Source organism: Mauremys reevesii, linkage group 24, assembly GCF_016161935.1.
Source record: "Mauremys reevesii isolate NIE-2019 linkage group 24, ASM1616193v1, whole genome shotgun sequence".
Taxonomy (NCBI): Eukaryota; Metazoa; Chordata; order Testudines; family Geoemydidae; genus Mauremys; species Mauremys reevesii.
In genome coordinates, this window is record NC_052646.1 from 19729140 (window position 1) to 19750212 (window position 21073).

General features: G+C 52.3%; 2 protein-coding genes across 2 annotated transcripts; one reads left to right on the forward strand and one right to left on the reverse strand.

The window, feature by feature from the left end:
- Positions 1–1990: 1990 nt before the first annotated feature.
- Positions 1991–3727, forward strand: LOC120390359 (interferon-inducible GTPase 5-like). Its single transcript, XM_039512964.1, has one exon. It carries the CDS (start codon positions 1991–1993, stop codon positions 3317–3319), a length of 1329 nt encoding a protein of 442 aa, XP_039368898.1. The 3' UTR covers positions 3320–3727.
- Positions 3728–9747: 6020 nt separating this feature from the next.
- On the reverse strand, positions 9748–12601 carry LOC120389964 (interferon-inducible GTPase 5-like). Its single transcript, XM_039512115.1, has 2 exons — positions 12474–12601; positions 9748–10987 (listed from the first exon to the last, which is right to left on the reverse strand). The coding sequence occupies exon 2, from the start codon at positions 10981–10983 to the stop codon at positions 9751–9753; it is 1233 nt and encodes a 410-aa protein (XP_039368049.1). The 5' UTR covers positions 10984–10987; positions 12474–12601; the 3' UTR covers positions 9748–9750.
- Between the last annotated feature and the right edge of the window lie 8472 nt (positions 12602–21073).

Here is a 21073-nt window from a genome sequence, read left to right on the forward strand (position 1 = left end):
ATGACTTATGAGGAGAGGCTGAGGGAACTGGGATTGTTTAGTCTGAAGAAGAGAAGAATGAGGGGGGATTTGATAGCTGCTTTCAACTACCTGAAAGGGGGTTCCAAAGAGGATGGAGCTCGGCTGTTCTCAGTGGTAGAAGATGACAGAACAAGGAGCAACGGTCTCAAGTTGCAGAGGGGGAGTGTAGCAGGGTGGACCCTGCTCCTGCTGTGAGGGGTTTAAAAGGGGCCTGGCAGGGCTTGAGAGCAGTGGCTCTAAAGGCTGGGCTGATTGGGGAAATGGCTGCAGCTGGGGGCCACGCCCCAAACTGAGCCCAGGGCCTTATAAAAGGCCAAGGAAGCCAGAAACATAACCAGTCTCTCTCTCTGCCTTCAGAGGGAGATGGGCCTGACTGCAGGGAGCTAACAAGGTACCTAGGGTGAAGCAGGGCTGGGGACAGGCTGAGGAGCTGGGGAAGCTCCAGCCTAGAAAGCCCCAGGCTGCGGCCTAGCAGAGGGCAGAAGGTACTGGGGGGTTGCAGGGGGAAACCTAGGGGCAGGCAAGGCAGCAGGTCCAAACCCCCTTTACCGATGATGAGTACTGGATACTGCAGTCTGCCCCAGTGAATGGGGGCTAGATAGAGACTGGGCAGTAGCCACTACTGAGGTGAAGTGGGGATAGTAGGGTGGGGGTTCCCCTGGGAAGGGGAAACCCAATAAAAGGTTAAAGGGGCACCGGGGTCCTGGGAGGGACACGGGGGCCAATAGTAGACAGGTGGATCACCAGCCTGCAGAGGGCGCTCCGAACACTGGAAAGAGCTAATTCCCCAGAGTCACCTGCAGGAGGTGCCGCAGGGGTGAGTCCGACCCGTCTACAGGGAGGTTTAGGTTGGATATTAGGAAAAACTTTTTCACTCAGAGAGTGGTGAAGCACTGGAATGGGTTCCCTAGGGAGGTGGTGGAATCTCCTTCCTTAGAGGTCTTTAAGGTCAGGCTTGACAAAGCCCTGGCTGGGATGATTTAGTTGGGGTTGGTCCTGCTTTGAGCAGGGGTTTGGACTAGATACCTCCTGAGGTCCCTTCCAACCCTGAGATTCTATGAATCTATGAATTCCTCTATATCTCCCCTCAGGAGCCCCTGCTGCCCCCCTTCATGGTCCCTCCATATCCCTTCTCAAGAGCCCCCACCCCGCCTACAACTCCTCAATATCCCCCCTCAGGAGCCCTTGCCCTCATCACCATGGTCCCTGAATATCCTTGAATATTCCCCCTCTAGATCCCTCACGTCCCCCCTCACCAACCCTCAGTATCACACCTCAAGAGAAGAGGTCTGAGTCTGGTAGTTCGCCCTAGAGCCCCAGGGTGAGGATACCTGACTGGACAACATTCCCCGTGATGCACTATGGTGAGAGGTTCTGTTTATTTTCTGCCTCGCTCTCTCTCCAAGAGGGGAAAAGTGTGGTGCATTTTGGGAAACGTAGTCCAACCCTGGTCTATAATAGCAAATGGGGGGCTTGAGGCACCTGAACTACAACTCCCACGAGGCATCACAAAAGCATTTCCAAAACAAAATATTTTGGTTCATGATTTTTTTAGCAAAAAAATATTTTTTTTTTTGCAGACCCTTCCATTTTCTAACCGTAGTTATTAACTATGTGTATTAGTGCCCAGCATAATGAGACCCCAATCTGGGATCTGATACCATGGAGGTGCTGATCTCAGTTGGGGTTTGTGCAGCATGCAATAGAGTGGAGGCTTCAATCTTGGTCTGGTTCTGTGGAGCCCCTGGCATAGTGAGGGCTCTGATTTTGGGGGGCACCTCTGCAGTGACAGCGCGCTAATCTCAAGTGGGGTCATTTCTGTAAATTAAATAATTAATAATCATAATTAATAATAATGGATAACTTAGACAGTCCCAGTTCAGTACCCTAACAACTGGACTGCAGCTGGTTGGGTGAAAGATGAGCATGACTAGCATATTTCTCTTCTCTTCCCCCCACCCCCAGGGAGATGGCGTCTACAGAAGAGGCATCAAGGAGCCTATTTCAAGATCTGGATGTTAAACTCCCTGGTATGTCCGAGAAGGATCTTGAAGAGCTAAAGGCTGCCATTGAAACAGGGAACCTTTCGGAAGCAGCTCAAAAAGCACAGGAGGCCCTAGAGCTGTCAAAAAACACCAAGCTCAACATCGCCATCACAGGGGAGTCGGGATCTGGGAAATCGTCCTTCATCAACGCCATGCTGGGCTTAGCCGACGATGACAAAGGAGCGGCCAAGGTTGACATCATAGAATCCACAACAGAGCCAATTGATTATCTGCATCCCATGCTCCCCAATGTGAAGATGTGGGACCTGCCTGGGATCGGGACTCCAAGTTTCCGGCCTGACACCTACCTTCAACAGGTCAGCTTTGCCCGCTATGACTTCTTCATCATTGTCACTTCGAAGCGCTTCAGATCCTGTAATGCAGACCTGGCCCAGGAGATCCAGAAGATGGGGAAGAAGTTCTACTTTGTGCGCTCCAAAGTGGACGAGGACTTGAGAAATGAAAGTAAAAAAAGAAACTACGACCAGGAGACCACCTTGCAGAGAATCCGAGACGACTGTGTGGAGAAGCTGAGGAATGAAGGGGTAAATTCCCCGCAGGTTTTCCTCATTTCCAGGTGGGAATTTGACCAATACGATTCTCCCCAACTGCAGGAAACTCTGGCCAATGAACTGGACTCTCACAAGAGACACATTTTCCTCTTGGCACTTCCCAACATCTCAAGGCCAATCCTGGATAAGAAAAAAGCAGCCCTGGTGAACCAGATCTGGAAACGAGCCCTGAAGTCGTGTGCCATTGCAGCTGTTCCCATCCCCCACCTCTCTGTCTCATGTGACGTTGACATCCTGGTGGAATCCATGACTGAGTACTGCAAAGTCTTCGGTTTGGATGAAGAATCCCTTGTTAAACTCTCCATACAGGTCAGGAAACCCGTGTCTCAGTTGAAGGGTGTGATCAAAACCCCATTGGCCAAGGAAATATCAAGAGAAGATGCTTTGGAGCTGCTGAGCAAGGTTTCAGGTAGTGTAATGGGGCTATGTCTCACTGGGTCTTTTAAATCATCTAAGTCTACTTATTTTGACTGGGAGCAAGTGGACAAGGAGATGGGTGAAATCATGATAAATATTAAAAAGTACATAAGCCTCCTACCAGTGTGTGGAACCCTCCTAGCTGCAGAGATCTCGTTGCTAGCCACATTCAATGCCCTGTATGCCTTTCTGGAAGGTGTTGCTGGGGATGCTCACCGGGTGCTCACCGAGGCTCTGGAGGTGGCAGAGAAAAAGTCAGTTTAGTGGCACTGGGGAGGATGGTCTTGCAGTCAGAGTGTTGGAGTGTGACTCAGGAGACATCGGTTGTGTTCCTAGTTCTACCAAAGCCTGCCTGTGTGAGCTTTATCACATCTAGTCATCTCTGTGCCTCAGTTTCCCTTGCCTATAACATGGGGAGAATAATATTTTGTAGACTTTGTAAACTGGTTGGGGCCAGAAGTCACCTACTACAGGACAGGAACAACAAAGAAAATAACAGAACGCCACTAACTGTCACCTTCAGCCTCTAACTAAAACCTCCCCAACGTATCTTCAAGGATCTACAACCTATCCTGAAGGAGAATCCCTCACTCTCATAGAGATTGGGAGACAGGCCAGTCCTTACTTACAGACAGCCCCCCAACCCGAAGCAAATATTCACCGGCAACTACACACCACACAAAAAAAACACTAACCCAGGAACCAATCCCTGCAACAAACCCCATTGCCAACTCTGTCTGCATATCTATTCAAGGGACACCATCATAGGACCTAACCACATCAGCCACGGCATCAGGGGCTCATTCACCTGCACATCTACCATTGTGATATGTGCCAGCAATGCCCCTCTGCCATGTACATTGGCCAAACCGGACAGTCTCTACGCAACAGAATAAACGGACAGAAATCAGACATCAAGAATTGTAACATTTGAAAACCAGTAGGAAAACACTTCAATCTCCCTGGATACTCAATAACAGACTTAAAATTGGCCATTCTTCAACAAAACAACTTCAGAAACAGACTCCAACAAGAAACTGCAGAACTGGAATTAATTTGCAAATTAAATTAGGCCTGAATAAAGACTGGGAGTGGATAAGTCACTACAAAAAGTAATTTACCCTCTGCTGATACTCACAACTCCCATCTTTTCATGTGTTATATTATATATTCTGCTTATTGTATTTTTCACTCCATGCATCCGATGAAGTGGGTTTTAGCCCACGAAAGCTTATGCTTATGCTCAAACTTAAGCCCAAATAAATTTGTTAGTCTCTAAGGTGTTGTTTTTGCTGATACAGACTAACACAGCTATCCCTCCGAAATGTGTCTCCCTCTGTGTCTGTGCAGCACCTGGTGCAACGGGGCCCTGATCTGGGTCAGGATTGTAGAGATATGTTTGTTGAGGATTATAATTTAGAGACGCTCCCACATAATGGATGGTATTATGAATGCAGGGATTTAGTGATGAACCCTGGAAGCTGGGTTGAGAACCCAGTACAGCTGTGCACAGCAGGTTACCACAGACAGAAGCTTTCTAGTTTGTTTTATTAAAAGTTGCATTCCTGTGTCCTTCACTGGTTTGTATGAGAAGGAGACTGCAGTTATCATGAAAGTAATTCCTGTGTTTGAAACTGAAAGCAGAGGCTAGAGGAGTGGAGCAGCAAACAGAGAAGAACAAAGGCTTGTGTATGTATTTTAAGAGCACAATAGTAGCTTGACTAGTTAAGAAGGGATAAAAAGCCAAAAATGGATGTGCTGCAATCTCCATCCAGTCTGCGGTTGTCAGGCAATGTTACAGGGAACTGGAAAAAATTCCTATACAGATTTGAATTGTATTTAGCAGCCACAGGGGCAGAGGAGAAAAATTTTAAAATCTAATCATCAAATCTTTTTGCATGTTGTTGGAGGGGGCATTGGATATTTATAACAACTTTAAGTTTGAAAAAGGTGGAAGCATGATGTTTAGTAAAATACTGACTGAATTTGACGAACATTGCATGCCAAATAGCAATGAGACCTTTGAGAGAGAGAGATTTTTAAATATGCATGCAAAAAATGGAGGGCACAGAATTAAGGAAACGCAGTAACACCTGTGACTATGGTGAGTTGACAGATCAGAGATAGAATCATTTGTACTCTAAAAACAAGGTGTTAAGAGACCGACTGGTCCGTGAAGGAGATTTAACTTTAGAGAAAACTCTCCAGATCTGCAGGGCAGCAGGAAGTGTGAAAGCACAAGCCAAGGAGCTGAATTCACCAGAAGGAGGTATCCATGGACTAAGTACAAAAGAATCGAGCCAGAACAGGTCAAATCCCAACGTGGAACCACTGGCTCTGAAAACCACTGCTGGGTGGGGGGAGGCTGGGTAAAGAGTTATGTGTAGGGTTACCATATTTCAAGTTCCCAAACAGGACAGTGGGGGGGGAATAGTTGGGGAGTGCTGGAGAGATTGTGTGAGGGGTGTTGCGTGTTGGAGGCGTCTGGGTGTACTGGGTGGGAATATTTGGGGGGTTCTGGAGAGGCTCTCTCTCGAGGTGGGGGGCAGTGTCGTTGCCTGTCATAGTGGCGGGTGCAGACCCGGGACGCAGCGCCTGCCTGTCAGTCAGCACCTTCCTTTGGGCATCTCCCCATGTCCAGAGCGGGGAGCTGGGCCGGGCCTGTCACCCCTCCCGGCCGAGCCGGGCCGGGCTCTGAGGCACCGGTTGGGCAGGCGGCCCGGCAAGAGACGCTTTGCGGTTCCGTTTACCTGGCAGGCCGGGCAGGATCCGGCAGCTGCGGCTGCAGGGGAGGGACCAGTCGGGGCGCCGAGGTGGATCTTTCTCTGGTCCAGTGAGCAAGGAAACTGACATATGGTCAACCTGCCCTCCAGGAGCTCCTGCCTTCCCTGCCCCTCAATATCTCCCCACTGGAGTCCCCACCGCCCCTCAATTTCCCCATCAGGAGCCCCCGCTGTCTCCCCTCATGGTCCCTCTAACCCCTGCAGCAGCCCCTGCCATCTCCCCATGGTCCCTCAATACCCACCCCCGAGAGCCCCCAATACTCCCTCTGTCTCTCCACAGCTTATCCTGGTATCTCCCTTGCACTTCCAACAGTCCAAAGGGTTTTGGGGAAAAGGGCTGTGAGGTGGGGCAGCCTCCCCATCTGTTCTTTGTGTTCCCGCCTTTTCCAGATTTCCTTAGTAAGGTCCCCCTGGTACAGCCCCAGGGTCTCCAGCCCGGCACAGCCGCAGTCGGGACAGATCCCCTAATGGACACAGGCCCTAAATAAGTGGCTCTGGCCCTCTCCGTCCCATTCTCCTCCCCTCCCACAGATCTGCCCCCTCCATGGTCTCCAGGCTCTCTTGGTCCCTGCTGGGCTCCCTCCCTTCTCGGGACATCCGGCTCCATCCTCGGGACTCTCTTCCTCACCCTCTCCCGATATCCTGGCCTTGACTCCTCCCCCAGTTCTCTCTTCCCACCCAGGGTCTCCCTATTTCTCTGCCTCTCCCTCTTAACTCTACCTCCCAGCCCTCCTTCGGGTGTCCCTTCCCCACACTGGAGTTCCCCTCTTTCTCCTCCTCCTTGTCATTCCCCCCTTAGCGGTTCTGCCCCCAGCACCCTCCTTCCCTTGGCCTCCCCTCTTCCACCCCAGGACGTTCCCCCATTGCTGAGTGACCTCCGCTCTTAGCTCACGAGCACCCAGCCACTTCCCCATTCGGTGCCACTGGGTGTGTCGCCACTCGCATAACCCCAGACCCAAACACTGGCCCATTCTGCCTCCAGCCCCTCCCCACTCCCCCTTTACTTTCCCACATGGACCCATCACTGCCCTGTCGCAACTCTCCAGCCTTTGCAGCTGACAATTCCCGAGCACCAGAGATGTCTTCCCGCAGCACCTCCTTCTTCCTCTCTGCACCCAGATTCCAGCTTCACCGCAAGCCCCCAAATACTCACTAATTAATTCAGTGCCTCACCAACCCCACATCTGCCAGATCACTCCCCTGCCTGGGCGCACACCCCGACCGACACGCAGCGATGCTGATTTAACTTTCAAGGGTGGGGATGGTTCCTTAAACTCCTACGTGGAGTGAGATCAGGCTTGGGGGTGGGGCGCTCTCAGGACTTTTGATATTTTCAATGTGCTGTAACTCTCGAGTGCTTTGAGAGCGAACTCACTGGGGTCCTCGCTGACCCGGTGTTCCTAGCATGGGCAGTGGGTGAAGTTTCCCCTTGGGGAGATGAGCCCCCAACCTGCCTCTTCAGGCCGAGGCCCCACCCCTGCTCATTGCTCTCAGCCCCCTCTGTGGCCCCGGCCAGAGGGCAGGGGGTGGGGCTGAGAGCCGGCCACCTCCCCACTATGGCCCTGGCCAGGGTGGAGGGGGTCTGAGAGCTCGGTCCTGGCTGGGGTCCAGCTCTCGTCCCTGGCCAGAGCTCGGAGCCCTTCGTCCATTCCGCCCCTTCTGCCCCTGACCAGACCCCATTTGACCCTTTCCACAGCCTCAACCCTGGTCCGCTTATGGTCCTGCCCCGTTCCACCTCGTCCCCCTGTGCAGTAATCTGCCACAGCCCCCCACCCCCACCCCACCTAGCTTTCCAGCCAGCCAGTTATCCCCAAAGAGGTTCATAGATTCTTAGGCCAGAAGGGGCCTTTGTGACCTCCTGGATAACACAGGTCAGAAAGTGTCTCCAAAATAATCCCTGCAGCAGATCTTCTAGAAAAACTTCCCATCTCTGGTTAAAAGTTGCCAGCGATGGAGAATCCACCACACCCCTGAGTAAGTCATTCTGATTGATTGTTAATTACTCTCACTGCCGTTAAAAAGCCCAGAACCCCCACAACGTAGGTGCCTCAGGGGCATGTGTATAAGTGACTGGGGCACTCAGGAAGTTTCGAGGTCTAGGGTGGCTCAAGACAAGAGGTCTGAGCCTGGTAGTTCGCCCTAGAGTCCCGAGCCAGCAGCAGTGACTGGACTCTGCACTGTCCAAGTGGCTCACAGACACATTGGGGGGACGCAGCAGTTGGGTCTACTGAAGACAGACCCCTGGCTGCACAGTGGGTGACAGCAGGGCCTGTTTGTAACACCTTCTCCTAGTCTCTAAGAGCCAGAGTTTGGATTAAACACAGAAGCAGGAGGTTTAAGAGCCTTTCCAGTTTTTTGTTACCCAGATAACTATCCAGTGCAAATCTGCAGGGCTGAGGGGGAGATGGAGTCACAACTGGGGTCCAGCTGATGCCCTTCGCTCCGTGTTTTCCTAAGAGCAATAAAAGTCAGATGCACAAAGTGTCAGATCCAACTGACTGGGAGTTTATTAAAAGACAAAAGTATTGTGCTAAGATCCGCAGTGATGACAAAACCACAAGCAGCGAATACACAGAGCTAAGAGATGCAACTGCATGAATTACCGACTGTGGAATATAAAGCAAATCAGTCGCACTAGGCTGGCGAGTGGCATCAGATGAACCAATCGTCCTCAGAGCCCGACACATCGCGATTACAATCCGCAAATCCCAGGTGAGTCTGAGCGGTGTGGGGTGATTCCCTGATCCCAGGCCAACCTAAACTCCACAGTAAACAAACACATCAGCACCAAAACCACCATCAGCAGCAGCTCAAACTGCAGCTCGGGCCTATAAGAAAAATCTCACATCAGCAATTTAACTCGTAATCCTCTGATATGGGTTTAGGAGCCAGATGCTTCCAAACTCCACTCAGGGTACAACTTAGTTACAGGGCTAATAACAGCCTCTAGCACAAGGACGGCAGACGGAGAAAAGAATTATTAGTGAACCTCTGCTATGGGACCCGTTAAACAGATCCCCAAAGCGGGTCAATGGGATTGGATCAATGGAGCTAGATGTATTACTGGGGATCTGTGCTTGGGGGTTTCTAACCAAGTCTGTTTCCCTGGGGTGCAGGGACCCGCATTAGAGCAGCGTTGAGTTGAGAGCTGAGCAGGATACAGGTCTCAGGTCGGTGTCTTACTGCTCAGAAATCTATTTTTAATGGTTTCCTTTTAATTAATTGCGTTCACACGCTTTGGGTTGAATTGGTCTAACCCAGCATTGAATGGCAAAGGGAAAAGGACTCAGGAAAAGAACACAAGCTGGAAGGAGCTGGTTCCAGTTTCAGCTATTTTCTGATCACGTTTTGCACTGTGATATCAGCTCTGCTGGCTTGTCACTGTCAGATTCTGCACCGGTTTACACCGCATGCAATAGGCCACATCCTCAGCTGGTGTCAATCGCTCCACTGGACTCAAGGAATCTTCACTGATTTACACAGAGAAAGTTAAAATATATCTTAAAAATCTTGCTGGATGTTTTTAATTAATTTAGATCAGGACCTTTTGAGCTGGTATTTGCCCTGATGCTGTCCCTCAACTATCCCAGCTGAGGCCTGGCTTAAAAAAATTGTGGGGCCAGGGAACTGTCCCTCAGTTTTGCCTGTTCCCCCCCACTAGAAATACAGCTTTGTATTTTAAAGCTCAAACCCTGGAGATCGTTTTCAATATTTTTTTTTCTTTTGTTGCATGAAATCTGAGTACAGAAGAATTTGCCATTGTCCCCTGGCTGAATCATAGAATCATAGAATCTCAGGGTTGGAAGGGACCTCAGGAGGTATCTAGTCCAACCCCCTGCTCAAAGCAGGACCAAACCCAATCTCCATCTGCCAGAGGCGAGTATCAGTTTACTGGTCTTTTGCTGCTGTTATTCATTTGTTTTCTCTCTCCAAGGCCTTGATCAGGACTCTTTGGGCGTCTTCAGCGACATCATCCAAAAAGCTGTTCAGCATTCTGTATGTCACTGTGAAAGACCTCTCTGCAGCAAATATGGTCCCAGCCACCGGTATCATGCTGATAAAATGTTTAGCTAAAATTAGACCCTTTCCTGCTGCCTTAGTCAGCTGCTCCTCAGCCGTTTCTTTTGAGATATTTTTGGCCAGTGGGCACTTGATCACACCCTTCAGCTCAGCGACAGGCTTCCGAACCTGGCTAGCGAGTGCATAGAGGGAAATGTCGTCCAGCCCAAAGCTCTCACAATACTCTCTCATGTTCTTCACCAGGATGCCAACGTCGCACTTCACCGAGAGAGCTGGGAGAGGAACAGCTGCGATGGTGCACGACTTTAGGGCTTGTTTCCAGATCTGTCTTTGCAAAGCTTTTTTTTTCTTTTCCAAGATTGGTTTGGACAGGTTGGGCAGGGCCAGGAGGAAAACGTGTTTCTTGTGACTTCCCAGTTCCTTCAGCAACTTTTTCTGCAGTTTGGGAGAATCGTATTTCTGAAATTCCCTGCTTGACACAAGGAAAACCTTTGGGGAGCTCATCCCTTCTCTGCACAGGTGTTTGATGCAGTCGTTCCTCATTTTGTCCAGGGTTTTCTCCTCATCGAAATTCTTTTTTTCTTTCTCATTGTAGATGTCCAAGTCCACCTTGGAGCGCACAAAGTAAAACTTCTTCCCCATCCTCCGGATCTCCTGGGCCAGTTTGGCGTGGTTGGCTCTGAACCGCTCCGAAGCAATGACGATGAAGAAGTCATAGCGATTGAATGTCACCTGCTCCAGGTAAGTGTCTGGCCGAAAATCTGGGGTCCCGATGCCTGGCAGGTCCCAGAAGATCACATTGGGGTATTTAAAATGCTGGTACCGCTTTGGTTCTTTGGTTGTCTCTACCACCCCGGTCTCAGCAGCTTCTTTGTCTTCATCTCCCAGGCCCCGGAGGGCATTGAGGAAGGACGATTTCCCAGATCCTGACTCCCCTGTGATCGCGATGTTGAGCTCGGTGTTGTTAAACAACTCGTCAGACTTCTGCACCACACACGCTGCTCCTGAGAGGTCTCCTGCTTCAAGAGCATCCTTGATCTTATCAGTTTCCTCCTCAGACAGACCAGGAAGTATATTTCTGTCTTTTGAAAATTTGTTACCAGGGATAAATTTTGATTCTTCCATCTTCCTATGGAGAAAAAACAAAAATTACACATAGTCTTTTTCCTCCCACAGAACAAAGTCATCTGGGAATTTTAATCTGCAAGGAGTAATAAAAAGAAAAAAAAAGTTACATAGTTACTATCTGTGGGGGGAGGGTACCGATGATTTCATTTCCCTCCCCTAGCAGCTAGCGGATAGAACAGGACTCAGTGGACCTGCATTCTGTTCCCACCTCTGTTCCCACCTCTGCCAATGGTGTGCAACTCACTGCCACGTGCCTCAGTTTCTCTATCTGTATAAGGGGGCTAATGGTAAGCACTTTAGAGCAGGGGTGGGCAAACTTTTTGGCCCGAGGGCCACATCGGGGTTCAAAATTGTATCTGTAAAATGGGGATATTGAAAAGCGCTTTAGACCTACCGATGGAAAAGCATGATGGAAAAGCCAGGTATTCTTATTGATCATACGTGTCCTGTACTTCCCGTGGGGCTGGCACGCTCTCCCCCTTACCCAGTGCCTCTGAGGGCCGACAGTTCTAGTCTGGCTCCTGGTCCAAGCCATGATCCTTGCCACCCCCAGTGTAGCCTGTTTGCCCTATTTCCCCACACCGCCCTCCAGCTGCTGGGCCTCCCCCTTTGAAACACCCCTTCTCCAGCCTCACAGCCGGCCCAGGGGTGGCATTGTGCCTCAGGCTGCTGGTTCACCCTCGACAGGGACAGGGTTTGTTGGCTCCGTCGCAGAGTCACGTCTGCTGCAGACGGATGTGTAGAGTCTCTTCCCAGATTGGGGGTAGGGGACTCTGCACCTCCACCCGATGGCTAAGGGTGACGTATCTGGGTGTGAGGGGAGGGAATGGAGGTATCCGTATCCTCCCCCCACAGACACCCCCCATCCCTTCAAGTCCTCCCCATGCTGTTGTCCCTTCTGCTGCCTCCCCGGTCAGGGGCAGGGACCCCCAAGTCCTCACCTTCCCCACGCGGTGCCCAGCCATGGGGCAGAGCCCCCAGACTCCCCCTTCCTGCCCATTCCCCCCGATTCTGCTGCTTCAGGTCAGAGCTGCGCAGTAGGAGATATCGGAGGAGGGTTCAGCTGTGCCCATCCAAAGCCCTGGGTCTTCATGTGCCCCCATCTCTGTCCCCCCTTCCAAAAATGCCCTCGCTGACTCCACGTCAGTCCCTGCATCCTCTTCCCTGCTCCTCAGCCCTGACAATGCCTGCCCCCCCACCCCTACCTACTCCCCGGCCCAGGGTGTGCTGGGCAGCAGAGAGATGGGAGGCAAGGAGGGGGAGAGCCGGGCTGTGGGCCATGGGGGTGCTGGAAAATGATCTTTCAAAAAAAAGCCAAGGAAATGGCCTGCCCCCAATGTTTGTAGGTGCAGCGTTAAGGTGGCCTGGAGGTGCCCTTCCAGAACGTGGAAAGTGGCTAAACGTAAACCTCTGACAAGCAGGATGTGATGAGTCAAAAATACACCCCAGCCCCACAATGCAACCTTCATTCTGCTGCTGTCACTTACCCCACAGGGAGCCCTGCAGACCCTGGTCCCTACGCCACCAGACAGCTGATATTGCCCACGGCAAGAAGGCTCCGTGCACGGCTACTGCCGCAGGCTACCGAGCTCAGCGCTGGATCTCACGGTACGTCCACCCCTCTCCTCACCTCACAGCGACAGCTCAGCCCCCTGCTCCAGCGACTCCGTCGTTCCTTCAGCCCGGCTGCACCTGCCCCAGCGAACGAGGTGTGTGCAGATGGGTGCTGGAAATCAAAACTGGAACTCAGCGCAAACAACAACATTCTTTTCAGTTTCTGGCACCACCCTTGCTCAACAAATCCCAGGTTTCCAATTTCAGGGAGGCTGTTAAGGTGGCTACTGATCTCCTAGCCACTGTGTTTGCACCCAACAGTCCACACAGTTCAGCTCTGACCTGCCACACGACCTGCTGCTGTGGTCAGAGGCCTCCTTTGTTGGCAGCTGTTCTACAGCAAAGAGACTTAACTGCTCTCTCCATTGAGCCTGAAAGCGAGTGCTGAGCTTTAAAGGGCAGCCCTGGCTCCCATCCTCCCTGCTCTAACCACTAAACCCCACTCCCCTTTGTACACAGCCCCGCTGGTGTCTAGCACCCATTGCCCTTCTGGGGAAGCAATGCAGTCACCGATACACAGGGTGAAAGCTGAATCGATGCTGTGAGAGCCGGGGCCAATTGCTTCAAGGAATCCCTGCACCAGTGAGTGCAACTGCCCTGAACGCAGTGAGGGCCACTGGAGCGAATGCCACTGAACAAGGAAACACAAGTCTTTGGGTAATGACGTGCCGCATACAATGACACTTTTACTTCAACGATCTACGCCGCTTGCAGACCTAAACTAGCACCTCCCCAAGTGACATTAGCTGTGACAACAGGAACCCTTGTCCATTGGCATGGCTGGGTCTGCACTGGGGCTTTTGTCAGCAGAGCTACGTCATCCAGCGGTGGGATTTTTTTCATGTCCTTGACTCATGCTCAGACCCAGTCTCATGGGTTTTCTCTGCTTCCCCGTTGCGTGTCGGCAGTGGAGGTGGAAAGCTCGCAGAAGCAGCTCTGAGCATGACCCTGAGAAGAACCAGGAGACGGAGTCTCTGGGGCAGAGATCTCACTACGGTCAGGCTGGGGCCGGTGTCGTTCATTGGGCATGTAAAGGATAGAAAGCAGAGGGAGGTGTCATTTCAGTTGTACACATCCACAGAATCACAATTTCAGTGGTTTCCCCTCTGCAGTGTGTGTGTGTGCGGGGGGGGGGGGGGAGGGGGAATCGCTGCTCCCCAGCTCCAGATGCTCTGGTTGGTGGAAATTTTGATAATACAGCGTCACCAGAAGTGGGTCAATTTTGGTATCACTCGAAAACCCTTTCCCCAGACACAACGTGGGCAACCATGACAAACCTACAATTATTCTCTAGCTTCATAGACTCATAGCAGTAGGACTGGAAGGGATGTCGCTAGGTCATCTGGTCCAGTCCTCTGCGCTGAGGCAGGACGAAGCTTTGTCATACTCGACCATCCCTGACAGGTGTTTGTCCGACTTCTTCTTAAAACCTCCAGAGACTCCACAGCCTCCCTAGGGAAATTTTTTCAGTGTCTAACCACCTGGACAGTTAGGAAGTTTTCCTAAAGTCTAACTGAAATTTCCTTTACTGCAATTTAAGCCCATTGCTTCTTGTCCTCTCCTCAATGATGAAGAACAATTTATCACCCTCATCTTTGTAACGACCTTTTACATTCTTGAAGCCTGGTATCATGTCCCCCACCATTCATCTCTTCTCCAGACTAAACAAACCCAGTTCTTTCAATCTTCCCTCATCGCTCATGTTTTCTAGACCTTCCGTCATTTTTGTTGCTCTTCTCTGGACCTTCTCCAATTTGTTCTCATCTTTCCTGAAGTGTGGTGCCAAGAACTGGACACAGTCCTCCAGCTGAGGCCTTATCAGTGCTGAGTAGAGCACAAGAATCATTTCTCATCTCTTGCTTACAACACTTCTGCCAATACATCTCAGAATGATATGTTACAGATCACTGCCTGTGGAGGGAGAGCTTCAGACTGGCTTGTCATCGACAGCAAAACAGAAACGGTTCGGTGGTGCAGATGATCAGCTTTGTGCCAAAAGAGAAAGTGCTTGAGATGTCAGCATCCAGCCAGAAATAACTGGCCAGATGCTGGAAATTACTGGAATCCATCCACAAATGGTCTAGATACAGTTACATAACATACATAACATAAGACTGCCTGGCCGGTTTCTGAACAAGGAAACTGGCTGCTGTTTGTTTCTCCTGTGTCCAGAGCAACTGGCCTTTGTACACACCCGCAGGACCGGTGCTACCATTAAAGCAAACTAGGCGGTTGCCTAGGGCGCCAAGATTTGGGGGCGCCAAAAAGTGGAGCTCCCAGTTTTGTTTTTACAGTGTTCCTGGGCTGGGCTGCCGGTGGTGCGCTGACACGTGCGGCTCAGACTCCCTCTCCCAGTGCAGCGGCCGCTCCATGCAATTAATGTCATTGCCGGCGGGGGCAGCATGCTCGGGGAGGGGGCGTAGCAGAGGTGAGCTGGGATGCCCCTGCGGCAGCTTCCCCCCCAACCTTGAGGCATCCCCCCCTGCGGCAGCCCCCCACCCCAGCTCACCTCTGCTCCGCCTCCTCCCCGAGCACACCGCCCCCACTCTAATTCTCCTTCCCTCCCAGGCTTGTGGTGCCAAACAGCTGGGGTGGGGAGCTGCCGCACAGCTCCCGGGGCCGGGGGGGTGGGGAGATGCTACGGGGGGGTATGTGCCTCAGGGCGGGGAGCTGCCGCAGGGCTCCCCTCCCCAGCTCACCTCTGCTATGCCCCCTCCCCGAGCACGCCGTCGCTGCTCCACTTCTCCCGCCTCTCAAGCTTGCAGAGCCAATCAGCTATTTGGTGCCACAAGCCTGGGAGGGGAGGGGAATTAGAGCGGGGGCAGCATGCTGGGGAGGAGGCGGAGTAGAGGTGAGCTGGGGTGGGGAGCTGCCGCACGGCTCCCGGAGGGGGGAGCTGCCATGGGGGGGGGGTCGCCTCAGGGTGGAGGGGGTTTGGGGAGCTTCCACAGGGCTGGAGGGGGCGCAAGGTGGAAGTTTCGCGTAGGGCGCAAAACTTCCTGGCACCGGCCCTGCACACCCGCAAAGCTACCCGCTTATCCCCCTTCACTCTGTCTTCACACTCTCCTCTGCCATCGTGCCTACAAACAGCCTGACAATGGTTAGGGAGCAGGGGTGCTCAGATCCCTCCCCGCCCATCTCTCATGCTGACTGACAGTGATGTGCGTGTAAGCAGAGTCAGGATGAGCTCTACCCTGACATCTGGTGGTGAATTATGGTGAGTGTGGAAAAGAATTTCAGGGGCTGATCGTGTTTGCATAGGCACACCCACCCCACCTGGCACAGCCCACGGCAGCCTGGGATGGTTGCTTTGGCAGCTGTGGGATCCCCAATTTCTTTGTGGTTGGGGCGGGAGGAGTGGAGTGTTGTCACCCTGATTGTGTGGATGAGGAACTGTGAAACTGCTTTGTGACAGGGCGTCTCACCATCAGTTGAGTGGCACTCGCTAGACAAGGGAGTGGGCTCCTTGTGTGAGCCAGAAGCACCAATTACACCTTTTCCTCTCTCCACTGTTGAATATTGGAGCTGATTTTTCATTCCCTTAAGAATCTAAGTTACAGGTTCCTGAGCTGAACTCACTAAGAGCTGTGCTAACTAGTGGGGGAGCCTGAAGCTATATTGCAGAGCAGAGCAGCTGGTGGAGCGGAGCAATTTGTGGGACAGTTGGAGTGGCCCATGGAGCGAGCAGAGCCGAGCAGTTTGTGGGGATGGCTGGAGCGGATCACGGGACGGCTGGTGGAGCAGAGCAGCTGGTGGAGCGGAGCAGAGCTGAGCCGTTCGTGGGGAAGGCGAAGCAGAATCCCACAGAGAGACAGGGCGGTCAGCCTCGGACCACGTAAGGTGCCCCTTTCTACTCAGGCTGGCGGGGGGAAAATCCCTGCAGATAGACACTTGAACTCTGGGGCTGCCCTGACCCAGGACAGAGACTTTTGGGTTGCGGGACTTTGGGGACTGTGGGTGATTTTTGGGTTGCTGGACTCTTGGGACATTTGAGGTATTGGACTTTGGAGTCTTGGGGTGATTTGGGGGTTGCTGGACTCAAGAGCCCAGGGAAAAGGACTCGGCCTAGTTGAGGTGTTTTCCCAATTTAATGCTTGTTGTTTATCTCATGTTATTAAACATTTTCTGCTACACTGAGACTCTGTGCTTGCGAGAGGGGGAGTATTGCCTCTTCGAGGTGCCCAGGGGTGTGTGTAAGATTTTCCCAGGTCACTGGGTGGGGGCTCGAGCTGGTTTGCATTACGTTGTAGGGAAGGGAGCCCTATGCTCGGGCCTTGCTGCTCTGAGTTTGGCCTGGCAGAAGGGTTACATGTGGATAATTGATTGTTCAGTTTGCTGGAGGCTCAGAAAAAGACCTAAAGGAAACGTTTAGACTTTATTGACATTTTTAGGGGGGTTTGGGGTGTGACTGAAGCAATTTGCTGAAATCCACGTGCGTTCGTTAAGCATTTCAGTCAAACTGACTCTGCATTGTCGACAACATCGTGGCCGAAACATTTTGCCAGCTCTAACACTGACCGATATTGTCATATCGTTTCCTTGGGTTCCTCCGTCTGTCTCCGTCTGTCATCGCTTGTCTTATACTCCGGTTGTCACAGCTTTTCGGGGCAGGGACCAAATATTTATTCTGTGTGTAACCCCTTTGGGGTTTAGAGAGCATGGGGAGGGGGAGAGTGAGAAATAAGGAGGGAAATCCAGGGGGTGGCTCTGGAGCTCCCGGGAGAAGGGCTGCAGCCCACAGGCCCTTGCAAAGGAAGCAGCTGGGAACCCGCCTGGGAAGGGCAGGGCGGCCGATCAGGGACCCCCCAGGACAGGAGCCAGGAGGAGCACGGTGCCAGGGAGGAATCGTCCCAGAAGGACAGGCCGGAGCTGGACCCAGTATCAGGCTGCCCAGAGCTGCGTGGGGCTGTGAGAACTGGGGCTGGTGACTCTGCACTGGGAACAAGGAGGGAGGCTGTAGCTAGTTAAGTGGGGAGGGGGTCGCTCTGGGGGGCTTTGCACAGAGCGGCAGGAGAGGGCACCGGAGGGGTTTGCTGGGGAGAGTTCACTGGCACCGAAGACGATCAGGAGCCCCCAAGACTCAGCACTGGGCTGGAACTTTGCTCAGGACCCCTGAACTCAGTGTCTGCCCCTCCAGACTGTGCTCCCACTGGGCCCGTGGGGCCTTGGCTTGGATCAGCCCCCCCCATATCTCCCCTTGTTGTTTTTCTCCACTCATCCCTCTTAAATAAATATCTCCCTTTCCTAAACCCATTGTACTTTTCCGGTGTGGGTGTATGTTCCCTCTGGGGGGTTTGGAACGGGGGCCCCTGGGGTGGAAGGGATTTCTCCTGCTGCCTTCCTGTGTGAGCCTTCTCTTGGCCAGAGCTGCCTGCAGAGCAGACTCCATCTTGGCCACGAGGGCACTAAAGTTCCATGTGTTTGTGCAGCACCTAGCGCAAGGGTGTCCTGGTCCGTGGCTGGGGCTCCTGGAGGCTACCGTAATACACCTAATAAATAGCAATAATAATGGACAGTGCCTAGTACAGTGGGATCCTGGGCTGTGACTGGAGGACCAGGGTGCTACCATAATATTCCTAATAAATAGCAATAATAATGGACAGGGCCTAGCACAGTGGGATCCTTCCTGGGTGCTACCCCAATACAACTAATAAATAAGAAGAAGAAGCACAAACATTCCCATGGAAAGTGCCTTCTTTCCTCAGTTTCCCCCTCGTTCCCCTCTCCCCCCAGGAAAATTGAATACTGAAGATTTTTGGCTGGAATCTGACATTTTTTCAGTGTTTGGTAGATTTAGGCTGAAGGATTTGGGGGGATCAGCAGGTGTTTTTTGGGCTCATTTCAAGTTTTTGATGAAAATTGAATTTTCCACTGAAAATTCTGAGGCAAACCAAAAATTTTCTGCAGAATCCCTCTCCATTTTCCAGCCAGCTCTCACTGTGAACGATGCAGCGACCATCGGTGTCAGCTGAGCACATGAGTCACCTTTTGGTTCCTTAGACAAAGCTTCCCAGAGCACAGAAGTTGTTATCGGCTCTAAAGAACGATTTGTTTTAGTGGGGGCAGCTCCCAAAGTTGGCACGATAAGCCCCAGCGGGTGCCAGCCGAGCTAACCAAAGAATGCACAGGTGTATTTATAGCTACACCTCCGTTTAAATATAACTCCAGGTGTTGACTTGCTAGACTGGGTGACGTGGGTGTGGTACAGAGGCCGTGTGACTTAGTGGGTAGGAAGCCTGAGTGGGAGTCTGGGGGATATTCCTGGCTTTGAGCAGGCAGCCAGGACTCCTGGGTTCCTCCTGTGGCATTGGGAAGGGAGCAGCCTTGTGGGTAGGGAATGGGAGTCAGGACTCCTGGGTCCTGTTTTCAGCCCTGGGAGGGAAGTGGGATGAAGTGGTTAGAGTAGGGGGTAGCTGGGAATCAGGATTCCTGGGTTCTATAGCAAGGGGAGAGGGGTCTAGTGGTCAGAGCAGAGGGGATGGGAGCCAGGACTCCTGAGTTCTATCCCAGCTCTGGGAGGGGAGTGGGGTCTGGGGGGTTAATGCAGGAGGAAGGGGATAGCTGGGAGTCAGGACTCCTGGGTTCTGCAGAGAGGGGACTATGGTCTAGTGGTTATAGTGTGGGGGAGGGGAAAGACAGTCAGCATTCTACAAATCTACTCCCAGCTCGACCACTGACTCACTGCACCGCGCGGGAACAGCCACACGCTGGGCTAGACTCAGCCTTGCAAAGCTCGGCTGTGACACGTCCAGGCTCCCCGAGCAACGCACGGGGAGAGGGGGCCTGAACTTACTGCCAGAGACTTGGACACCGTCCATGGTGGAGGCAGAACATGTAAAATCCCTGTTTGTCTCTGGTCACACCCCCTTCCAGTACCTTTAAACCTTGTGGTGTCATTCACAGGTGTTTTAGCAAAGTTCTGGGTTTCTGGTCCCTGGGTGTCTGAAAACGTGTTGGGGGGAACTGCCGTTAACAGAATGCAGATAGCAGCATCGGTTCAAGTGTAGGACTCTTGGCAGTTAGCCACCAAAGCCAGGAGGCGGCGTGCCTCAGTTCCCCCTCCACACAGCAGCGGGGGCCTGTTCTGCTTTTGCTGCTGTGCCAAGTTTCCAGTTTCAGCTATAAGCTGAAAAGGAACATGCTTGGGGGACTGCTTTGTCACCATCCCTAGCACGTACAAAAGTTTTTTCCACCAATCGGGTATGTCCCACATCTTTAAAGCGTTAACCACTAGTATTAACTCGGTTGTCTTGACCCATAGATGAAGTAGCAAAATACACGAGATTAACAGCAAATCTACGGCGGACAGGCTCTGTTCACACAATTTAGCTTGTTGGTGTCTATTGCACTTCCCAATTCCTTTGTGTACCATGGTAGGCACTCTGATACAGATTCTTCTGCCTCTTTGGAGAAGGCTCTCAACTCAGGGATGTGTTTGAGGCTTTGGCAAGGAAAGGGTGCACTGCAATCATGCCTGCCCTCCGCCCCTCCCGCTGAAATTTCTTTGAGTTGGACCCCAACCGCTTGTGAAGCTTCCCAAATGCAGTTTTCCTCCCTTGAAGAGAAGAGTTATTTTTCACAAGGGTAGCTAGAATAACTTTCTTTACTGGAGTGCTTTGGATCAGTCAGATTCCCTCGGTTACCCCACTCTCTGCTCCCAACAGGTCAGCTGGGTGGACTCTCCCCTCCAGGAGATCTGACCCCCGGTCTTCCCTCAAAACCTGATTCGCAGGAGAGGGGTCTGGCATTTTAAATGCAGATTTTTCACCCGCCTCCTGGGGAAGAGCCTCCCTACAAAAGGTGGGCTGACTCTCTGGTCCCCCATCACCTTCCGTCTGGGCTTCCTTCTCCGGGCTCCCCTCTGGATTCAGAAACTCCTGCGCCCCCCCAAAAGGGAAAGTAGCCCAGATCCAGCTCTAGGCTCACAGCTACCAGCTATGACAGCAAACTCCCCCCAATTTCCCTCAGGTTGGGCTTGCTTCCAGCTACAGCGTCCTTGGGGTCCGTTCCCACCTCAGCCGTTACCAGGACCCCGACTTCCATCTCCCAGGTACATGTCTCTGTGCACCCCAGGGCAGGACCTGTCCCCGGCTCAGCAGCTGGGACGGCCTCCCTGTTACAAGGTGGAACATCCCCCTTCCCCGGGAAGATGATCACAGGACAGGAACTGGCTCTATCCATCCCCTGCCGCAGGGACCGGCCTTGAGCCCGGGGGCTACAGGAACTGCTTTTGACCACCTCTTCCCCCAAAGCTGCATTTTCCACTGTTACAGAGGAATTAAAGAGACACGCTCTTATTTCCCCAGCAGAACATGTGACTTCACCCGTCCCTCTGGAGCTTTCAGCACAAGATTCCTTCTCGCTACTAACAAACCCCGGAACAGATTTTGTCACATCAAAGAAACCATTTCCCAGTAGAAACGATGCAAAATTGTGTGCCACTGCTGCAACAGTCAGCTCAGCCTGCAGATCA